Source organism: Salarias fasciatus, chromosome 16, assembly GCF_902148845.1.
Source record: "Salarias fasciatus chromosome 16, fSalaFa1.1, whole genome shotgun sequence".
In the NCBI taxonomy this organism is placed as follows: Eukaryota; Metazoa; Chordata; class Actinopteri; order Blenniiformes; family Blenniidae; genus Salarias; species Salarias fasciatus.
In genome coordinates this window covers 27133044-27155712 of record NC_043760.1, presented here as the reverse complement: position 1 = coordinate 27155712, position 22669 = coordinate 27133044, and the positions used below count along the sequence as shown (strand labels likewise).

General features: G+C 45.8%; 3 protein-coding genes across 4 annotated transcripts in view; all 3 read left to right on the top strand.

Moving 5' to 3' along the window:
- LOC115403475 (rho GTPase-activating protein 20-like) overlaps window positions 1-7331 on the top strand; it is a 29336-nt gene extending 22005 nt beyond the window's left edge. The window contains exons 15-16 of one of the 2 annotated variants that reach the window (XR_003933211.1): window positions 543-3151; window positions 7307-7331. Coding sequence is in view for 1 of the 2 variants with exons in the window: in XM_030112371.1 (XP_029968231.1) it covers window positions 543-2155 (1613 nt within the window). In the remaining variant the exon portion in view is untranslated. Of the gene's footprint in view, window positions 1-542; window positions 3678-7306 lie in introns of those variants that run through there. The other variant, XM_030112371.1, reaches the window with a different exon arrangement.
- A 6022-nt stretch (window positions 7332-13353) lies between these two features.
- Window positions 13354-17140, top strand: cfap91 (cilia and flagella associated protein 91). The gene is made up of 17 exons (XM_030111238.1): window positions 13354-13441; window positions 13513-13589; window positions 13742-13890; window positions 14033-14113; window positions 14257-14313; window positions 14403-14578; window positions 14671-14848; window positions 14989-15146; window positions 15220-15381; window positions 15466-15587; window positions 15657-15770; window positions 15854-15925; window positions 16009-16155; window positions 16252-16473; window positions 16557-16705; window positions 16782-16873; window positions 16977-17140. Exons 1-17 carry the CDS (start codon window positions 13354-13356, stop codon window positions 17138-17140), a joined length of 2208 nt encoding a protein of 735 aa, XP_029967098.1.
- A 1529-nt stretch (window positions 17141-18669) lies between these two features.
- On the top strand, window positions 18670-22561 carry nr1i2 (nuclear receptor subfamily 1, group I, member 2). Its single transcript, XM_030111528.1, has 9 exons — window positions 18670-18857; window positions 19020-19225; window positions 19601-19731; window positions 19843-20012; window positions 20091-20203; window positions 20285-20430; window positions 21318-21434; window positions 21522-21627; window positions 21720-22561. Exons 2-9 carry the CDS (start codon window positions 19038-19040, stop codon window positions 21862-21864), a joined length of 1116 nt encoding a protein of 371 aa, XP_029967388.1. The 5' UTR covers window positions 18670-18857; window positions 19020-19037; the 3' UTR covers window positions 21865-22561.
- The last annotated feature ends 108 nt before the right edge of the window (window positions 22562-22669 follow it).

Here is a 22669-nt window from a genome sequence, read left to right as displayed (position 1 = left end):
TGAAATCTGACTGTAACAGAAGAAGTTTGAGAAACATGCAAACCTGTGCTTCCAATTTTGCACAATTTGCAAATGGAAAAATACTGAATCATACTCTGTGTGTGGGTGTGGGTGTGTGTGTGAACTGCTTAGGCTCTTTCAGTCCCGTTGATTGGGGGTCGGCAGATTGAGCTGCAGTAATTTCATGGATTGTCGGGGTCACAGGTCACGGAGGCTGATGCAGACAGCGCTGAATGTCCTCATTCATACAGTCCACCTCATGCTATAAAGAACCATCAGAGGTCAAGTGGCGCACGGCGGGTTGAGGCTTTGTCCACTGTCGTCTTCACCGCCAGCGGAGACCTGTGGCTTTCTTCATTCAGCTCAGGGTCTTTAGACTCCGCCCACCCAGAATGCCCTGGTCCATCCTCCACTGCGCCACACTGCTCCCCTGTCCTCTCTGAAGCTCTGCTTCCATCATTAATCCCACTCAACCAGCACTCAGCATTGGTTCCATTTCTTTTTGAATCACACTCTTTCCGTTTCATTTTTTGTCTTCGCAGACGTGTCGTCCTTCCAGATGAACGACTCGTCGTACGACAGTCTGGAGAACGAGCTGAACGACGACCCCGAGTCGCCCTACCAGGAGCAGCTGCCGCTCCGCGACAAGGACAAGCCGGACAGCCGCAGTCGCGACTCCGTCATCACCCTGAGCGACGGCGACCCCGACGGCGACGCCGAGCCCGAGGCCGACCTCCTGCTGCAGCTCCCCCCTCTGGCCAGGCCCCGGCGCTTCAGCCCCGCGGTCCGGCAGCCCCGCGCCCGCCAGTCCAACTCGTCGCAGGGTCCCAGACGGCTGAGGAGGAGCTCGGAGCCCGCCTTGGCCTTGGCGGGCACGCCGCCCTCCGGCACGGTCACGGCCCACGCCGATAACTGCCACCCGCCGCCGAGGAAGGCGAGCTACGACGCGGCGATGGAGGGCGAGGCGGAGGAGGACGAAGTGTTTCTGGAGCAGGGGCTGAACGGGCTGCAGCTGACGGAGGAGGCGGAGGACAGGTGTCAAAAAAGAGGCGCCAAAATCCCAAATGGCGGACGGAGGAAGACAAAGCTCGCCCCTCCGCCTCCGCTGCGGCTGGATGCCAGCTGCTCCAGCCTGTCCTCACCGGCGACCTCCCCAACAGGCTCCTCCCTCAGCTCTCTAGACTCCGCCTTCTCGCAGTACTCCACTGACTATGCCACCAATGGGACGATCCCTCTGTCTGAGCCGGCTCCTCTCTCGCCTCTTTTCCCCGGGAGGCCGCAGCAGTCCCCCAGAGGCTCCCCCCCTCAGAGGGAAGCCCCGCCCACCTGGCCCCAACCGCCACAGCCCCTCCGGACCAGCCAGACCGCCCCCCAGTCGCATGGCCTTCATCCCAACACGTGGCTGAAGAAGGACCGGTCCCTGACACTGAAGCAGCCCGACGGCGGACACCAGGAGGGCTTGCCTTCGGCGAACGGGAAATCCCACGCCGCCGTTAACGGCTGCTCTGCGGCGAATCAGAACGGCCATCGGCGATCGAGCAGCCCGCCGTCGTACCAGCAGGCCGTGATGCAGCTGCAGCGCCACCGCTCTCCGTTCTACCGGGGGGCCGAGAAGCCCCTGACGGTCAGGGAGCTGAGGCAGCTCCACCATCGGACGGGGGCCGAAGCTGCGCCGCCGCCCGCCGGGGGCGACTCGCTGCTGCCCCCGCAGGGCGTGTTTTACGGACAGAGCGCCACCACGCTGGTCCTGCACAGGCCGAAGTCTCACTCGCTGACTCCTGCCACAGAGGGAGACAAAGGGAGCAGGACGCTCCCCCGCCGGGCGTCCGAACCCGCCAAAGGCACCGCCTACTCCCTGACTCTGGACCGGCCTCGCAGCGCCAAAGCTCAGCCGCAGGACGGCGGCCTGAAAGCGTCCGACGTGGAGCCGGGCCGCGCCGGACCGCACCCCAGCCTGTCTGCCTCCGCCTCCCGGGCCGTGAGGGACTACTTCACCTCCCAGAGCCAGGAGGACGCCGAGGCCTGCCTGCGGCGGAGTCAGGAGGTGGCGCTCGCCATCGTGCAGGGGAAGAAGGAGTGGCAGAAGCGGCGGTGCAGCGACCCGCGGCTGGAGGACTTTGAACAGCTGTTTTTTGCAGAAGAGTCGTACGTGTAAATAAGACGTTTGTACAGCAAAAGTGTATTTGGGAGACTGGTTTTTATCGAATATGTTCACTTTTATCTGACTGTGTCAATCGTTGTGGTTATATTCCCGTGTGTACTCCGTTTCCTGTCGCAGAGTACAGTAATGGTACTGCCAAGTCGTCTGACATTTGTATTATTTTAACAGGTACAGATGAACTTCAGTGGTTTACTTTCAAACACTGTATTCTGACAGAAATCTGGCAAACGTTGGACTGAAAACTTTCAGTGCTATCATGTCTGACAGCGCTGAAAGCTGAAGGCAAGCCGCCCTGGTTTACTGAAGTGTTGAGAAACACTTTAATTTGATAGTCGAAATTCATAAACACTCATATAAGATGTTGCCAAAAAACTGGTCAGTGTTAGTTTGTGTGCCAAGCTTCAGTATCTGCTCTAGTTTTGCCTTCAAAATGTAACTTTTTATAGCAAATGAAAAAAATACAGGTCAAGTTGAACAACTTTACCAATGAAAAGGAAACGTAAGGCTCTTCCAGATTCTCAGAAAATGTCTGAAACGTGTGAAAATGCATTTTTATGATTATCAAAGTCCAAAGAGTATCGACAAAGATTGACAGGAATTCACGGCCACCGCATAGAACAAACTGTAATTGACGTTCCTCAAAATTTGATCCAAAAAATGTGTCCATCGTAAGCCAGTGCAGAAAGCTATTTGCCACATTTTAACAGACACCCTTGATATTTTTTCCATAACAGACACAACACTAATGTGGACTGCTACAGTTTTGTGCACATTAGAAGTATTTATCTCTGTTCTCCACTCCTCTTATTCCTGAAGTTGTAAGTTTTTGAGCCCGATCCACTTGCTAATTATTCCAATCACAGGAGCACTTTTACCGTTTATACGAAACGCCATCCAGCGGGTGAGCTCCGTCAGAGCGTACATGGTTTTAATCATCGACGCTCACTGGTATTTCTTCGTGTGTGTGTGTGTGTGTGTGTGTGTGTGTGTGTATTGTGGGGATGTGTTTTGAGCTGGATACACCATTCATCAACTCTTACTGTTATTTGATTTGTCAGTAATAATATGAGTTTTTCACTTTATCGCTGCAGTGTCCAGGTCTGATGGCGGCATCGCTGCAATGGAAAGGTTGTGAATACACACTCGAACTGTGCTGTAAGAGGCGCTTTAGTGACTGGTGTACATCGTGTTAATGGGACGGCACAGTGCAATGCAGCTACTTCATCATGTATTATTAACTTTATTGACATATCCACAACAACAAAATGTGTTCTTCTTGTACAGTCCTGTATATTTATGATACAGATATAAATATATATAATAAATATATAAATATTACCTTGTTATCTTGGTCAAAAGTGTATTTTTGTACATGCCAATTCTGCTGCTGCTGTCTTTGTAGAAAGTATATTTGCTATAAAACGCACCATTTGTATATTGTGTACATCCTGATGTCCAATGCTCACGAGAACAAGATATCTCTGATTTTTAATAAATGTTGCTCTTGTGAAACGTCTTTGCGGGTTGAATGTGAGTCTGTGTTATCTGTGGAAAACATCTGCACATCGGAAGAGAAATCTGTAGGGTGGGACAAGAGGAGAGACTTGATATGTGGGACAATCGAAGAAAGAGCTGCTCTCCTCACTTTTGAACACAGATTCCTGGAATTAAAGAGCTTCATTTGCTTTCTTTTTTTTGCTTTTGAGAGGCCAAAATATCCAGATGTGCGATCCAGTGTCACAACCTCAGACAAGCCCTGTAAAAACGTCACGCAGTGATTTATCCTCTTACTCTCGGCGTCGGCAGACGTCCTGGAGCTCGTGACAGGTGTAATAACCAGCTTCGAAACAGGATTCCTGTCGCAGCCAATCAAGTGGCGAACACTGTTCTCGCCAGTACAACATGTTCGATGTTCAGACGGCGCTTCTCTCTGACCCGCTTCTACAGCAGTGAACGTGTCTCCTCTGTGTAAACGCTGGCATCTCGACCTGATTGCTCTCATCAGCTGCCAGCGGTTTATTCCTGTTGTTGAGGAGTTTTCCCCGACTGACGCCCTCAATGGGTTTTAAAGTGTTGTTTATGCTCAGGCCCTCGGCTGCCCTCTCGGTAAAAGAAACATTTTTGAGGGATGGTGATAAGAAAAGGCCGTTTGGCTGCTCGCGCAGCGTTTGTCTGCCCGTGCGTAGCTCACTGTGCGCTGAGGTCATGCCTGATATGATCTATCACACTCAGGAGTTTAAGTCAAAACAGCTATTAGTTGTGTTTTCCCTCCCTTTGCTATACTGTTGACCTACTCTGAAAAACATGCAACTCCCCGGACGGGAATGCTGATATTCCCACACATTGTTTTTCTGACACACTTTCTGCGGATTTGATAAAACAGTGATGTTTGCAGAGAAGCGTGCATGAGTAAAATCCCTTTAAAAGTCCCATGAGGCCATGGATCTGCCGTGTATTAAGCCTCCGCAGGCAGAACAGAGTCACAAAATGAGAGCACAGCGCAGAGATCTACCTCTATAATTTCTTGTTTTGTTTTACAATTCTTTTCCAATTTAATGGAATTAGCTTTTGCAAACAAACCAAGCGAATTATGCCATTGTTTTGCTCAGGCTGAAACACACTTGACATATTTGTGAGGTAGCTCAGCAGAGGGACACCACCAGAGAAAAACATGTCAGTTTCTTGTTTGACGTTTTTACTTCTAAATACCACAAATTGCAGGAGCGGCTCACAAGAATGCGGGACCTCCAACACGGTACAGTTACATAAGACGGGGAAAAGGTTTATGTGTTAAAACCCTGAGGACCGATGGAAAAGTAGAGTCCAGAGCTGAGGACACCTGTTCGAGCCGCAGGAGTGAAGAAAATCTGGGCGTGTGTGTGACAATCTTTACATTCGGGGATATACAATTCAAGCAAATCTTTGAAAGAATGGGGGGATTCAGTCTGTAGTCTTACAACATAGAGTAACTCATGCAAACAATCCTGACCAATCTTTACGCTCCCTCACTTTCACTTGATTCTTATTTTCTCATTTGCTGCTTGCAGGCTGGTCAGGGACAGACAGAGCGTAACATCATCTTCCTGTGAAACAGAAACCTCAGTCACTGGATTTTTAATGTTTGATGGGTTTTTTTTTTTTTTTTATTGAGGGGCCTTTGATTCGGGTCTAACCTCTGAGCAAGAATCGGAGAATTTTCGCATCATTATCACACATCGGCACACCAACGTTGGGCGGTCGACTCACTGTATGTGTCAGAATGTTGTATATGAACGTGCCCACACTGCTGAGGTTCCTTGGATGAAAGCCTCCTACTTTAATTGGTCCAAAGCGACCCTGCAGACTTCCCCTCTCATTTACAAAGGCGCAGTGTCTGCAGTGGATCCCTCCCTTTAGCAGGCATCCCTTGTTCTCTCCTCTAGAAACACGTTTAACACAGAAATAACTCATTTCTATCGTCCCAAACAAAAATATATTGACTATTATTGAATCCTTGTTTTCCTCCATGCTGGTGTGTATGTATCTGCGTTTGTGTCCCCTGTCGGTTGCCAGTGAAGGTGGGCGGGTGGACGGCACGAGTCTGACCTTTTCTGGCATGGAAACAAACAGATTAGTCCGTCTTTCATCTGCCTCTTTGTTACCAACAGCGACGCTTCGGCTGTGAGGGGGAACCTCTGGGCGTCTCCTGGGATTTCCTCCATGATCTGATCTCCAATCTGACACCATGACAGTCCCTTCGAAACTGAAATGATGAGAAGGATGAAGGTTCATTACTGTATGCTGATTGCAATTGATCTCTTTGAAACGTTTAAAATGATTAATAGTCTTTATTGTTCACGTACGAACGAGCACGCCAACAAGCACAACACCTTCTCTCTCCCCCTGACTTTCATTCAGCTCTGACTGGATTGTGATGCTGCTCAGAGCGTACCGTCCTGCTCTGTGCAGACTCTTCAGCCGTCCTCCTCCGACTCCATTCACAGTCGCTCTTTGTCTTTCCAGGCGTTGCTCCCTCCGTTGCGCTCCCAGCTGAGCCTTTGTCCCCGTACAACCTCGCTCCGTCCGCCGCCGCCTCGCCGCAGCGTGGTGTTCCTGCTTTGCCAAACCCACGTTTTCATCTTTCCCATTCATCGCGGAGCTGAAGAACACGTGGCTGAGACGCCATTATTTTGAAGGCCAAGGCCAAAGAATGAAAGGCATGACAATGCTGTCAAAATTAAAAAAGAGACTGATGAAAATGTTTTTTTTTTTCTATGTTCATTTAGCTCATCTTCAAAATGAAACAATGGCAGAGAATCAGAAGAAAAAAACAAACTGTCGATGCCTCTTTTAACTGCGTATCCACTCTGAGCTTCAACAACTTATTTCGGGCGTGAACTTTCAAGCGACCCTTTAAAGCGACACTTGGTGGTGGCGTCCAGCAGACACTGGAACATGAGAGGACCAAAACAATGGCAGGTGAGTTGTGGCGGCTCCCTGACCTCTGAATAAATCCAGAGACATCAAGGAAGCACTGATCCCCCCCCCACCCCCCCTCCGCCCGACATCAAGGCCTCTTTCAACACCTCCGCCTCGTGTCTGCCTCAGATGGCCGACACACATGTGAACCACGTCTGCGGCTTTTGTTCCTTTTTATAGATCACCTCGTGTGTCGGTCAGCTCGCTCCTTTGATCCCCTGGCCGCCGTGACGCCGCAGACGGTCATTAATATTTATCTCTTGTTCGGCCACTTCTGGTCTCCAGAGATCAAAAGAGAATCAAAAGTCACGGAAAACACCGGGGGAGACAGTTGTTCACTTTTCTGTTCACTGAGTGTGTAATTTACACCACAAAACCCAAACAGACCTCCCTCATTATGCCTTATTACCAATTAAACCTTTTGATGACTCACACACACACACACACACACACACACATACACACACTTCTTGGCACACACATCCACACACAGTCTTACATAAAGGAACCCAAAAAGTGTCAGTTTATTAGACCCTCTGAGCACATTATTACAGCCAATTATAAAGCAAACAGATTGTAAAACATCTGCATTAAAATGAATTTTCATCAGAGTTTCAGATTTAAAGTGTTCTGTAAAGGGAGTTCTGAATGCAGGCTATTTGCAGCTTGAGAGCTCTGGATTCTGAGGTGTGTGTGTGTGTGTGTGTGTGTGTGCCACAGGTGGCCATTATTTTCCCTGACCTTCGACTCCCTTACATAAGCTTTCTTATTTATTCCATCACAGGGCTCTTTACAGGTCCTCAGCATGGCTCCACACACTCTTTGATATGGCCAAAATATAAATGTACTTTGGGCTGCAGGCCAGAACTTGACTCAGAGCGGGCGCCGGGGTGACATAACACACCTTGTGGAAGCCTCCTGGAGGCCTCCAGCTGTTGTGCAACGCTTGATTTTTACAGCTATTGAGGTTTGAGGGCTCAAAACGTTACCTCAGACCGCGAGGATTTAGAGTCCAGGTGACACAAGAATCCGGTAAAGACGACTCTTCGACGCCCTACTTTGAAGATATTTGGACTTGGAGGAGTCCAGAGAGAGAGAGCAGTAATATATTTTACATCCCACATGGCACTTGCAGCAGTTTGGGATTCCCCAGTAATGTCTGTCTTCTTGGTGATAAACAGGATAGCACCTCAAAAAAAGAGCTTTTCTCAACTTGGAGGGAAATCCATTCGTGCGCAGCAAGAGGACATGAACTCTATTCAAAAGCTGGGCCACACGGCAGGCTGGGCCTGGAGGTCGTCTCACTGTGAGGCCAGAACGCCAAAGACTGCAGCCACGGTGAAATGTGCGGCGTATAATCAGGTCGTGTAAACTGAAAACCCGCTGCAGAATTCTCAAGCTAAACTGTTTTGTTTCAGCGGCCAGTTTCTGCCGTCCTGACGTCACCGCGATTCCCGTTCTGCTGCTAAAGCCTGAGGTTTCTCCTTCTCCCGGTTCGGTGTGACGCTGCGTCTCTGCACACAGGCAGGTCTGTTCAGAAATGGGTTTTTTCTTTCTTCCAGTCTGATGTGGATGAACTTGACTGGCCCGCGCAGAGCCGCGACCTCGACCCCGCTCAGCCTGAACTCACCAAAGACCTCACTCATGTTTTTGTGTCTGAATGAGAGCAAATGCCTGCAGCCAGGTTCCAGCAATCTTTTTGAAATCCTGAGCCAGAAAAGTGGAGGCTATAAAGCAGAAGATTAAAGCTTTTTGGCTTTGAAAACGTTCAACACCCGAGGCTACAGCGTCTGCATGCCTCACCCGGGTGTCTGTTTTTAGCTTTTATGTTTTATGCTTTAAGTTTTCAATCATGAATACTTGACCAAAAACTTTTACTTTGGACTAAAGTCAGCATTTTATAATAGATTATCATTTCAAATAAAGCCTGAAGTTTGAATGCGGTTTGATTTTAGGTTGAATTCATTTCAGGCACTGAAATGTCCACAGGACAAGACGAGCAAAAATGACTTATCTAAATCAAACAAAACTGGAAATAAAGATAGAATCGATGTGGACATTTAAATGAGCAAGAACATCAGTACTGTGTTGTTTTTAATGGAAGTATTTCAGCGACTCATTTGTACTAATGTGGAAATTATTGAATTGAATTGAATTGAATGGAAGACCTGACGGAGCTGATCAGTGTGAAATACTGTTTTCAGAATAAACAATGATCCTGATATATGCAACATTAGTACAAACAGCACATTTATCTTCACATTCACAACAAATATATTGATATGAGGTTATTGGAATATAATCACAAATTACTTCATCATGTTCAATATCAGTCTATTTTCCAGAATGTGTTCTGTGGTCACAATATCCTTTCAGAAATGGTCCTTTCTCTGTGGAGTTTGCATGTTCTCATTTTGCCTGTGTTGGTTTTCACCTGCTGCAACATATAGATGTGTGTGTTGGGTTAAGTTCCTCTGAATTCCCACTATGTATGGTTATGATTTGAGGTCTGACCGTCTCTTTCTCTGTTTGCTCTGTGAGGAAACTGCTGACCGGTTCAGGTTTTAAACTTCCTGTCAGCCACCTCAGGATTCTCCTCAGTCTCCCGCGACTTTGAAGTGGACTGAGATTTAACAGAGTGTGTGTGTGTGTGTGTGTGTGTGTGTGTGTGTGTGTGTGTGTGTGTATGTGTGTTTTGGAGTGGTAACATGTCAGTTCCTGCCCCGCTGACCCTGTGTGACTGGAGCGAAGCTGCTGATGATGAGGAAGATGGATGAGTGGACAGACTGACGCTCAGAGACGCCGAGCGGTTTGCAGTTCTGGCATTGCGTGTGTCACACATGCAGTTTTAATAATGCGATCGCCCTGGAAAGAGACCAGGCTCGTAAAAAAAACCCTCATGTTACATAAGAACTGATGTAAGTAACAGGGCTGCTCTCGTTTCGTGAAACATTATTTGATTTTAAAAAGAAAAAAAGAGGCAGAGAGTAGATCACTGAAATCTGAAGGTTCTCTGACTGACTTCAACAGAAACTACTACAGATTACGTCACTGTTACAAAAAGTCACATTTTGGATGGGAAGCTAAAATCGTTTCTGGTAAAGATGTGAAACAAGGATTGGATCATGTGGAAGATGTTCAAACAGTTTCCTCTGCTCATGATCCTGCAGAAGCTCAATCCTCCACTGTGCTGTGGACACCTCTCTTCAGATTCAGCTCTGCTGAAGCACGCAGAATTCTGAAATATGCTGTGCAGCGGACATGCAAGACCAAGACTGAACAAGAGAACGTCACAGTTTATGAGTTAGCTTATTTATTTTGAAGGAATCAATGTGACTTTACTTTATTTTTATTTTTTTTTATTTTAAATGTGACCTGCAGTTTGCTGAAAGCTATGGACAAAGGTCTGAAATGATTTGGCCGCCTGATCAAGAACTGATCATCAGTATAGCTGGACATTCATCCATCTGTTCTGCTGAGTTGTTCATCCAACCTAGTGTCAAACTGCCAGACATAACCTGCTGCTCACAGGTAGAACATGCAAACTCCACACAGGAAGACCCTGAGCCTGCTCATTGCTGTCAGCTCGAATTTTCAGAAGATATAAAACTATGAATTCAAATAATTGAACGGAAAAAGAGTTTCTCACTGATGGGTCGACCTTCTAATATATCAAAGCATCAATATGCAGTCCTGTTTTAACGTCCATTTTCCTGATAAATACTATTTAAAAACTGACGCCCAGCACTTTATTTTTAAAGAAATCAGATTGTATTTAACTAAAACATCTACAGCTGATAAAACAAATGCCCTGAATTTAGCGATCCCTTAATACAAAGAAACATAATACAACAAAGATCAATATAAAGAATAACACCTTGTTATGTTTTAAATTAAATGTCATCTTCAACCAAAACTGATGTAGCTATTTTACGTTTTGCAGTTGTTCTGCTTTTTGTACATCTGTGTATGTTGCGCTGACTTATTTCTTTGTTACAGAACCATTTCCAGCACAATGAGTGTGACGATACAGTGTTTTCATCAGCTCAATAAATCACTGAGAGGGATTTGATTTACAAACACACCCTAATCTGATTATAATAATCATTCTAAGTGGCTCTAAGAGGCTTTGGTCAAATTCATCTCCATCTGACTATCTGAACGATAAGCAAAGGGGAACTGATATTTATTGTTTGGCCTGACCCATTTTCTGCGTCTCCATTGGCTGGCGGCCCGGCGGTCGCCAGGGCGGACAGAGTTCACCAGCTGTCAGTCACCAGCCTTTCGCAGAGATGCGGCTCAGATAGCAGCGCTCTTATCCGTGGTTTAATTAATACACAGACAATTCTGTGACAGATTAATGGCATATTCGGGTGGAAGCGTGTTTCCATGTCTTTCGTTTCATGCCTGTGTTCCTGGGATGCTCGTCACTTTGGCCTTCAGCTTGCATGTAGTTCATTATTGCTCACGTGTTGTTAAAAAGGCCCCGTCACAGCGTCAGTCCCTTTCTAACATCTGCTATTCCTGATCTGTCTCCCACATGCTGTACATGTCAGCCCCTGCTGCTCCCCACATCCAAATCAATCCCGGGTTACTAAATGGAAACAATGAGAGAAGACGGCTCAAGGCAACACAGTCCGCATTCCTCAAGATTAGAAAACGGGCATAATATGCAAGTCAAAGCAGGAGAATGTAGATATTATTGGCATCTGTTACTCCTGTGGTTAAAACAGACAAATAAGGGATGATTCATCACAAAAAAAGGAAATGAAATGTAAGTGTTATTATTAAAAGTCGTGACAGTGAGAAAGGCTGATTCACTGTTAATAAAGCAACACATCTGTATGAGAATTCATCGGTTCTTCAGCATGAAGTGTTAGCATTCAGTCGATGTGAGTTTTCATATTTAGAATAAAGAAATATCCCTTCACACAAAGGGTTAATGAGGAACTTTCATTTTAGGGATGTTGTTTCAGTGGTATCATAAGCAGTTATTTGCTCATGTCAGTGAATTCAAGTTTGAGATAAAAGTTCCTCATGGCTCTGTCCTCGGCCCACTTGCTGCTAACCTGCTCTCCCAGCTGACCCACTTCTACGACAACAACTACTAACATCACTACTGCTGCCACTGGAAGGCTCATTGATCCTCCAGCTCATTCAACATTTCTGTTCGCTCCTCACGTCGAACAAGACAACATGCTTCATCAGTCCGGTTCTCTGGTCTTTGTCCTGGATTCCGATCACTCCCAGAGTGACAGATTTAATCCATCCTATAGATTAAAAGGTTATTTGAGAAACCTTTTAATCTAAGGTTACTTGAGTAACCTTTTAATCTAGGATGGATTAAATCACAGGTTATCTGAATTTTAATCAATACTGGCTCACCGGTTTGACACAGTTCATTTAAAAAAAATCAATACTTCTTCAGAGATTATTCAGATATCAAGCAGCAAATGTGGGTGGAGGTGTTGAGTCAGTGCTGAGTATGAATTCAAATTCTTCCATAAAGTACTTTATCAGGTATTCAGTGAAGGCCTTTTTTTATTTTCCTGTGATTCTGTGGAAACTTCAGGAAGTTTAAAGGCTGCAGCTGTCTGATCAGGCCTGTCCTATTTATGACACTTTAAATAGGGATAGAAGATAACTGGATGATGCTTCAGTGAGTGTGACTATATGGTCACAGAAAAAAAGTTAAAAACCACATGATAGAATTATGATGACAAAACTTTCATTTGTTATATCTTAATAAGAACAAAGCTTCGACCCAAATAGCAATCACATTAGCTGAAACATTTATTCATCAGAGCTTCCATTCGCATTTTGAAAGAACAGGAAGAACATAAACAAATCGACAGTGCCCTCTGGCGGCAGCAGTCACACACTACACTATAGAAATGATAGCTTTTGTCAAAAGTCAAAGAGAAGGAACACAACGCCGCAAAACTATTACTGCAGTTGGATAATATCATTTTATTATTTTGATTTGCTTGTCTTTGATTTTATGAGGTATTTCATGAATTTGGTTTATTTATTTGTTGTCTTGTGGCCACTGAATCTGAATTTGGTCAAAATTTTGAAATAGTTTAACTTTAAATATCTTGCTACTAATGACATTGGTATTTTTTAAAATAATTTATATCAATTTTATTAAGTTGTAGTTTAGGTAATCTTAATTGTCCTTTGGAATACTGTAATTTGTGTATGTGTTTTTTTTTTCAGTTATATTCAGAAATGCTGTGCATATGGCTTTGCAAATCTTGAACTCCCTCGCTGAACTTTGAATATTAGATTTTGTTTCAACTCAATTACAAAGCTTAAAAAATTGCCTTGATCCTCCAGTATCCTTAACCTTTTTTTATTCAAATTTATTTTCATGACTGTTTGCACAGAATCAGCTTATTAATATTTGAAAAAACCATTGTGAGAATGAAAAGCTATCCGACTTCTGAAAATACAAACAATTCAGATAATCTTGTTTGTGGTCGTACCCGTACATTCATATGATTGTGTTTAAAATATTTCTCTTTCTTTCACATTGAATATTGACTCTACAACCATAATGTCAACATAAAGTATTGCTGTCCTTCAATTTCCTCTCATCTGGGAAGTTCCCACACTTCCCGGCCTCCCTGAACGCACCACCGCAGAACGTTCCCACTTCCGGTCTCCCGGTTTACCGTCTCCATGGTTACAGTCTCAAGCGTCGACTACTACGTGATCAAGAAACAGCGAAAATGAGCTCGTCCATCACCCGCACCATCACCAGGAACTGTGATGCTAACAGAGTGGCGAAGCAGGAGCGTGTTTATGACCACTTCTATGGTGAGTGAACCCAAATAATGTCAACACTGAACATGTTCGGTGTCTATTGACTGAAGTGTGATCCTCCACAGACCCGGTCTGCACCCTGTCATCACAGAAAGACCATGTCAAGGCCACTGTCAAGGCCTACGCCTCCAAAAACAGAGTCGTAAGTTGTGCCTGAGATAATATGGTGAAAACAAACTTACTGATCCACTTTGTATTTATTTACCTTTTAATGTCACCCCAAACATTAAGAATGGATTAAAAGTTGAAATGTGAAATACAGTTTCTAATTCCCCCTGTCTTTGCCTCAATCAGAGGAGGGTGCCCGAGTTTGCATCTATGTTTAGTGACACTCCACGCTACACCATGAAGCTGGAGCGTGCAGACCAGGTTCCGGCCTTGAGAGAGCATCAGTGGAGAGTCCATCAAGACCAGCGCCAAGAGGCCCTGCAGCAGCTGGCCGGGTACCACAGCACCAGCAGCTTGTGTTCAATCAGAGCTTACTCATTTTTTTTCATATTCCAAGTATAATCTGTGTGTCAGTTTATTTATGGTCCTGTGTTCAGCATAGTTGCCAGGTTGTGAGTTTCTGTGTCTTCCGGACAGGGTTTTACCGAACGCTCAGCCAAGGCTGAAGAAGAGCGACTGCCAAGTGATTGGACCGGACTACTGGAAATTTTACAAACGGTTTGAGTTGTCCAGTGTAATGCTATAATGATATTTGTATTACTGTTTGGCCAGAAAACTTTCACTGCCATGAATGTCATTTTTAGAATGAATGTTTGTGTTGATACAATCTTTGATTTTTAATCGTCCTTCTGCTGTCCCAGCCCTCTGATTCCCCTGGGACAGCAGTTCCTTCCAGATGGGATTTTTGCATTGCCAAAGTAAGACCTCCTGATTCTTCAAAATGTTTAGCAAATTTATCACAAGCTGTTTACTTGGAAGCAAAAACATGGTTTTTGAATCACCTCAGAGAAGACTTCATAGCTGGTGGAGAAAATGCTGAGGAGCGACCGAGCCACTTCACGGTGGGGGTCCAAACAGACTACAGGGAGAGCGAAACACAGACGGATCCATACAGCCCGGAGTACGTGGTGCCGGCCGGGACCAGCCCCTCAGAACTCCTGCAGCTGGCCACTTTGACCTGGGGTACGTCAGTCCTTCAGATCTTCACCTGTTTTAAACTGCTGTGTATAATCTAGTCCTCTCCAGTCCACCTGACCTCTAACGATCGTTTCCAGGTCATGGTCTTCCTGCCGGTTTGGCAGAGGTAGAGCTGATAGAGAGGGCTCGAGCCAAGCGCGTTTGGGAGGCCAGCCTTCCTCCTCTGGATGACCTGAGCCAGACAGACAAGAGAAGGCGAATGATGGAGGAGATGGAGGCCAGGGAGTGGGCTTTCAGAGATGGAGAAATCCAGAAGTGAGTAGTACATCAGTCCAAAGCAAGCCTCCTGAAATCACAAATAATGGTTGAAAAGGAAACGATAAACCATTTTTAAACCAGTTCTCGCTCCGAACTACCAGCGTTTGTAGAGAATGTTGTGATAATTTGTTTGGTAGGCTGCAAGACGCTCGTCTTGAGGTGCTGAAGGAGCTGCTGAGAGAGAGAGACGAGGCTCAGAACGACTTCACAGAGTCCCGACTGATCCAGATGTTCCTGAAGCTCCAAAAAGACAAAGAGGCGAGGCAGCAGAAAGTTCAGAACGACCACATGAGAGGTAAGACACTCACCTCCTTCTTCTATCATGTTTAGATCAGTTAGATGTTTTAATCCGTTTTCATTATTCATAGCACTGAGGAAGTTGGATGCCAGGAGAAAGAATGCAGAGAGGAGGCTTGGCCTTCACGGACTGATCAGAGATTCTCCGGCCTACGTCCCAAAGATCCGCACCGACGTACCCAGCAGCCAAAACACCAGCAAGTTTGAAAGCCTCTACCTGGACACGTACGAAGGTCAGAGTGTGGTTTTCTTTCCCGGCATGCACAAACACCATCACGTCTCGGTGAAGTTTATTTCCAGCTTGATGTGAACAACAGGGCTGCAGGCGGTGGAGGCAGGATTAAAAGCTTCAGTCCTCCAAGGAACGACTAAAAAACCTAAACCCAAAGTCAGCAAGTCCCCCGTGACCAGCTCCATGGACCTGATGAGGAAATACAAGGTAAAGGAGGAGGAATAAGCATCTAACCTATGGTCTGGATGAAGCATTCTGATCGGTACGACTCCACAGGACTGGAGCGAGGAGCCCAACAACAAACCGGCGGAGAGACAATTACGTCTCCTGGTCAAAAAGGAGAAGCCCCCTCCTCGTCCTGCCACCCCCGAGGTGGAGCACCTGCCAGAGGTCACATCCTTTCTCTCACTTCTGTCACATTTACTTTATTAAAGGTGGGAACAGTGCTAATAGTTGTGTATTTCTGTGTGCAGGGCGACGAGGAGACGGAGCTCGCCGTCATTCACCTGCAGAAATTACTGAGAGGAAGAAGCACCCAGTACAAGGTGGGGGGGGGGTGTCTGTGGTCACCTGCATTACTGTAGAGATTTCTCTCTTCACGTCTGTCTGTCTGTCTGTCGTTATGAAGATGTTTAAAGGGAAAGAAAACCACATGGACCTCATCAGGGAGCAGAGGTCTGTCCACGCCCTGCAGGAGGAGGAGCAGAAGCTCCAGAGGGCTGAAGAGGAGCTTGTGCTGACCCTAAAAAAACAGAGTGACAAACGGAGTCGTGAGGTGAAACACACACACACACACACACACCACGCCACACTGGCTCTTTTTTTTTTCTTACGGATCTCTGTCTCCTCGCCTTTTCTCTCTGTCCTCCAGATCGCTCAAGCGGACGCCTCTCAGGCCGGAGTGGTGGGCAGGGAGCTGGAGCAGCTGTTTGACACCATGTCCAAGGAGCTGATCCGTCTCCAGGAGGAGCGCCGGATTCACGCGTTCATGCTGCTGGCTGAGCGAGAGCGCCGTCTGCGCGAGGCCGAGGAAAGTGGAAGACGCCAGGCGGAGGAGCGCAGGCGCAGAGAAGAGGACGAGGTTTTCAGACAAGTACGCACGTCGTACGTAGGTCATGGATCTGACCTATACGGCTGTGAATATTAGTTGATCCCCCTCTTGTCTGCTCCTCACAGGTGGTGCAGGTGCACCAGAACACCGTGGACCTGTATTTGGAAGACGTCATCCTAGCGACCGTTGACAAGGAAGCCGACCAGCAGGCCAGAGAGGAGATCCACAAGAAGATCCAAGAGGTCAACGCCATTGCTTCTGCCATGGAGGAAAGGTAACGCGGTAACATGTCTGCTGTGCTGGTGTCTCCGTCGTTCCCTCCACTGAGATGGTTTTGTGTCTTTCACCAGCCGCAGCGATCTGCAGTCGGAGGAGATCGTGTCGGAGCTGATGTACAGTTTTCTCATCCCTGAGATCGAGAAGATAAACGTCAGGAATAGAGGTGCGATTCCCTGATTTCTGAAACAGTGATGCATGAGCAGTAAAGCGAGGTGGTCTTCCTGTCTCTGGTCTTCACCCTGTGGTTCCACTCTGTCCTGCTGCAGTGCTCCAGAAGCAGCGGCCTCACCTGCAGGCAGCGCAGAGCCTCATCCAGGAGGCGGCAGAGCCCCCCAGGACCCAGCCCGGGACTCTGCAGCCTGAGCGAGCCTCTGAGACAGCCTCAGGACAAGAGCCGGAAGCCGAGCAGCATCAAACCAACACTGAGTGAATTTAGGCTTCCAAGGAAAGCAAGTGTCCTTCATGCTCATTAACGATTCTTAAAAGTTGTGTCTGGAATTTTTTGGAGTTGGTTGTTAACTTTGCCCCGTTACGCTTGTAAAAGTATAAGAATTTGTTAAAAGAACCAATTGAAACACAACAGCACATAAAGTACCCCTCACTTCCTGAGGAACCTGAACATTGGCAGAAATCTCTAAACTTATAGATCTGACAGTTTGATAAATCTCCTCCTTCTAGTGAGTATTTTTCCATTCAAGATTACTTTGACATTTCTGTCTTTATTAATGAAAAGGGTTCTAATTCAAATAGCTGGATGTGATCTTGTCTTACTGTATGACAGAAACAAAAAAAGAGGAAACTTGTCCATGTCTGTAAAGTGGTAAACTGGATGTTATCACTAGAGGGCAGAAAGACTCCAAATAAACCAGAAGGAACAGGGTCGCTTTGAGATCTCATCTCTCTCAGAGGTTTGGAGAGTAAAGTAACGCTTCAGTTAGAAATGAGAAGAATTCAAGCTTATTGGAAATTAATGTTTTACTTCCCCTGTAAGAAACTAGAGACTATTGTTCACCTTAAACACTTTATATTCTGGTCTTTGTGAAGAACTGGAAACTTCAGAATGAAAAATTACCATAAATGAAGTACAAAACCGTAGCAAGGTGCTTAAAAACAAAAGTTTAACAACAAAAAAAGAATTCAGTGTCATGCAATGTTTTACCAAAGACACAATGTTGATGGTTACGTTACATCTGAACAATTGCATGATTGCATGTTAACTGCTGCGTGCACTTGGGCATTTTGTGTTTGGTGAATAAAAGAATTTCTGGTCTTTTGTTGTTGTTGTTGTTGTTTTTTTCTTAGTTTAGCCATTTCAGGATAATTAAAAGTTAATGTTGGCCTTTCACAACATTTTCTAAAAACTTCAAGAAAATCATAAGCTTGAGCCATAATTTAAAAAAAAAAAAAAAACCTTGTCATAATTTTTAATCTGTTGAATTACATGTTTGAATGTAAAGAAACCACTTCTTTTTCAAAAGCTTATTTAGAAATCAATACAACATAAAAATGCAGCTTTTTTTTATTTGTGCTGCCTGATATATGTCTAATCAATAGCACCTTTGATTCAACTGTAAAGCAAGCTCTACAGCATTACAGTGAATGACTGAATGAAAGAAAGGCACATTTTCTGGAGTTGTTTAAACATTCTCATTTTCCATAGAAACCGAAAATTATAGCTAAGATCCTCAGGAGTTTATCTGCTGTTCAGGTGAATCACGTTGTATTTGGGTGAGAAAACCTCCTCAGCAGTCTCTCTTTCACGCGTCGCTGCTACTAAAGGTCATCTGCACCGACTTGACCCTCATGCTGACGTCTCAGAGCCGCTATAGTCAGGGTTGTTATCTGCCTCGTTCTTTCCAAATGTGCCAAGAGAGATTTCTATCTTATCAACGAGGGCGGAGTTGAACTCTTTACTTTCACAGACCCACAGGTGAGCAACATGCAGCCTCCTCCCTGATATAAAACATAAACCAACACACCAGCTGCTGCAGCACCTGCTCTCTGCTGCTCTCTCACCTGTCGGCGGCTCACCGGGATTTATTTGCACAGCTGTTTGGACATCTGGAATCAGGCCGTGAGGGGAAATCTAATGATCTTCTGCCGGGTTGAGGCTCAACCTTTAACCAAGAACTAGAGACGTACTGAAAGTAGGTGTTTTGATGAATGTGTTTGGGGTTTTTCTTTGGACTTTAGAGGAAAACTGCTGAATGTGTCTCATCTGTACCAACAAAACATCTGACTGTTGTACTTTTATTCTACAGAAAACTACAATAATTCCAATCAATTACAATCGTTAATGTCATTATTAGTATCATCTCCAGGTAGCCATGAACAATCAGGACACTGGAGAGGATTTCCTCTATCAGTGGATCACGCTGCAAAACGAGGAGGATGCTGACGAGGGGGCAAAGGTCACGGACGACGGGGAGCCTAAAGCCTGCGGGGTGTGTGGGGATCTGGCCCGGGGATACCACTTCAACGCTCTGACCTGTGAAGGCTGCAAGAGCTTCTTCAGGTGAGGCGCTGAAAGTCTGATACGTCTGAGAGCAGAACTCTGAATCACACACAGAACCACAGAACACGATGAAGATAGATCAACTCTGAGAGCCTGATCTGCTGTTTTTCTCTTTAGAGCTTCAGTCTACAGAAGAGTCATTTAACTGGCTGTTGATGTTCAAACACCTCCTTATGATTTGCTGAATGCAACAGTGACCATCTAGACACAGATCACCTACTTTCTGTTCTGATATGTGCTTCGCAATTAAATTAAAGTAATATGATGCAAGTTAGTGTGTGTAGGTATGAGTCATTAAAAAATGTGATCAGTATGATATATTTAACGGTCGTCCGTCTAGCAGTTTGACCTCTGTTTGTTCTGTGTTTTCTTCAGGCGTGTCGTTAAGCGGTCCACTCAGCTCCACTGTCCGCTCCTCAATAACTGCACCATCACAAAGAAAAGCCGCCGGTCGTGTCAGGCGTGCCGCTTCCGTAAATGCCAGGCCATCGGCATGCGTGGAGAGAGTAAGGCTCATCCAGATGCAGCAGTGACAAGCACTGTGGCTGTCTAAACTAAACTGTGCACGTGTGTGTGTGTGTGTGTGTGTGTGTGTGTGTGTGTGTGTGTGTGCGCAGTGGTCATGTCAGAGGAGCAGATCCTGGAGCGGAGGATCCGGATCCAGGAAAAGAAGATGCGCGCCGCAGCCTCGCAGCTCTCGCCCCGGCAGGAGGAAATGATCCAGGAGCTGCTGCTCGGCCACCGCAGCACCTTTGACCCCACGTTCTCCCACTTCAGGGGCTTCAGGGTGTGAGACTGATCACACACACGACGGCGTGTTCACCCTCCCCGGTGCCTTGACTCGTCTCACTTCTTGTTTCTTCAGTCTTTAGACAGAAACACGCATCAGATCATCAAATCGGTCATTGAGCCCTTTGACCTCACGACATACATGATCCAGGACATCATCAGGTTCTCTAAAAGCTTCCAGGCTTTCCGGTAAATATGTGAATTGTGTGTCGATCGTCCATTTGGCTTGCCAGACTTTGGTGGGTCTCACGTCAGGCTCCTCTCTCGCAGGTCGTTAAGCATGGGAGACCAGATCACACTGCTGAAGGGAGCCACCTTTGAAATCATGCAGATCCGCTTTAACATGGTTTTCAACTCCAAGGCAAACAACTGGAAATGCGGAAGTTTGACATACTGCCTTGGCGACGCAGTACGAGGTGAGAAGAATCACACAAACACATCAGAGTTGTAAAGCTGCAGGTTTACCAGCCGGTGCAAATATTCAAGTATTTCTACAAACTTCTGAGATGTGACTGACGAGTGTTCTGAAACCGGGGTTTCTCTGTGGGAGCTCCTCAAACACAAAAATCCAAACATTCATCATAAACTTCATTCGCAGTTCAACACAGAGGTGGAGTCAGAGCTGCTATTTGATCTCTGCAGAGCTTTTTGGATTATTACACGGAAATATGATCTGATCTTCATCTTAAAAAAAAAAAAAAAAAAAAAAATCCGAAGCGAAGCAGGACGTCCTGTCTGAAGAATTCAGTAAACAAAGCCGTCCATGTCAAGATGCTGTGATTTTCAGATGCATCAGAGCCAGCGTGCCTGACATGCTTCGGGTGTGTAAACTCCACTCAGACACGTTTTATCTACGAGACTCGAACAGCGAGGGCCGACCTGACCCCAGTCAGGTTCACAGGTGTAGAGATCAGGGACTGCCGGCAGGTCAGTCTAGAAACACGAGTCTATGGCAACAACAGAGAAGGACTGTTTGGCATTTTCAGACGAGATTCCCACACTTCTAACATCCGTGAACCCTGGTTCACCTCTTATCAGAGCCGCCATGTGACTCCTGAGGGAAGACACCAGAATGCTGTTCAGCTGGTCTTTGTCTGTTCAAAGATCAATCAGGGTCATCAGAGTTCACATAACCTGTCTCCTGTAACCTCCGGCTTGCAGACAGCCTGCCAAGAAAACCTCAGATCATGCTCATAAACCCTCTCAGGAGAATAACTGACCATTTTATGGCTCAAAAAGCTGAAGAGATGACAGACACAGTCCTGTCAAATCACTGAGCAGGTTGAAACGTGTTGCATTTCAGCGGGTTTCCAGCCTCTCCTTCTGGAGCCTCTGCTGAAATTACACCAAACGCTGCGGAAACTGGACCTGCAGGAGGAGGAATACGTTCTCATCCAGGCCATGTCGCTCTTCTCTCCAGGTGAAAACAGCCATTCCAAACAAATCACTCATAAACCCAGTAAACGTACAACCTCTAAATATCCTCCATTTCACTGTGGCTCCTCAGATCGCCCCGGGGTTCTTCAGCACAGCGTGGTGGACCGGATCCAGGAGAGCCTGGCGCTCACGCTGAAGACCTGGATCGACTGCAAGAGAACCGACCCCGAGAAGCAGTGAGTGAAAACGTCAATGTCGTTCAGAGAACCTAAACAAAAAAACCCCTCAGAGACCCTCACATCCCTGCCGGTTCGCCGCTGTGTTTCAGTTTACTGTTCCCCAAAGTGATCGCCTGCTTCACCGAGATGAGGACCATGACGGAGGAGTACAGCAAGCAGATCCTGCAGATCAAGGACCTGCAGCCCGACACCATCTCCCCCCTCATCATGGAGGTGGTCAGCAAGGACGGATAGAATGGACGGAAGGAGGACAGGAAGCTGCTCTGTGGGGTATTTCCAGTTTTGCTGAACAGGCAGACGTGCTGTTTCTGTCACTGAGGGTTGAAGTAATTTATATTTGTTACCCAAGATTAGTTTTTTCGTTGTGTGTTCTGATGCTGTTCTAAAAAACAATTAATAAAAGGTGTTTTTAACTAAATGAAACTAAGACGCTCCTTTAAAGTAGACCAACAGCGCCACCCTGTGGCCATGTTTATAACCAGGATCACCTGAGGCCTGTGCAAATAGTGATTACCTAAAAAAAAAAAGCAAAATAAAGTCAAAAAACTGGTATAGAATATTTCTTAATAAAGATTTCAAGCGTAATGTTTATTATACTGACTGGTTGGATGTGGTTATTTAAGTGGGAAATGTAGACGTGGTTTTCTATATGTGGTGGATCAGCTTCCCTAAAACCATCAAATATATCAGAACTTCTTCTCTCAGCAGCTGGAAGGACTCAGAATACTGTTAACGAACTGATTTTAAGAAGCAAATACACCCAAGGACGAGCAAAACGGACACATTTCTTGATCATTTCCAGGCTATCCTACTCTTTATTTAATGCAAATTACAGTACCAGGGAACTATTCCTCGGAGCACGCAGAGGGAATATTTACAAAGGCGCACATTGAGCATACCTTCACAGAACAAAAGAAAAAAAAAAAAAAAAGAACAAAAAGAAACAGAACAAAAAAACAAAACAAAAGAAAAACAAATGAAATAAAAATCTCAGTCACAAACAGAGGCATTCAAGTAGTAGTACTGTTATACAGGATGT

What these genes read in the sequence shown, in the direction of transcription:
- cfap91 (XM_030111238.1), top strand. Translation starts at nt 13,354, where the DNA reads ATGAGCTCGTCCATCACCCGCACCATCACCAGGAACTGTGATGCTAAC. An exon ending in TGTTTATGACCACTTCTATG is followed by an intron (nt 13,442 to 13,512) that starts GTGAGTGAACCC and finishes GATCCTCCACAG; the next exon opens with ACCCGGTCTGCACCCTGTCA. An exon ending in AGAGATGGAGAAATCCAGAA is followed by an intron (nt 14,849 to 14,988) that starts GTGAGTAGTACA and finishes TTTGTTTGGTAG; the next exon opens with GCTGCAAGACGCTCGTCTTG.
- nr1i2 (XM_030111528.1), top strand. Translation starts at nt 19,038, where the DNA reads ATGAACAATCAGGACACTGGAGAGGATTTCCTCTATCAGTGGATCACG. An exon ending in AAAAGCTTCCAGGCTTTCCG is followed by an intron (nt 20,204 to 20,284) that starts GTAAATATGTGA and finishes CCTCTCTCGCAG; the next exon opens with GTCGTTAAGCATGGGAGACC. An exon ending in CATGTCGCTCTTCTCTCCAG is followed by an intron (nt 21,435 to 21,521) that starts GTGAAAACAGCC and finishes GTGGCTCCTCAG; the next exon opens with ATCGCCCCGGGGTTCTTCAG.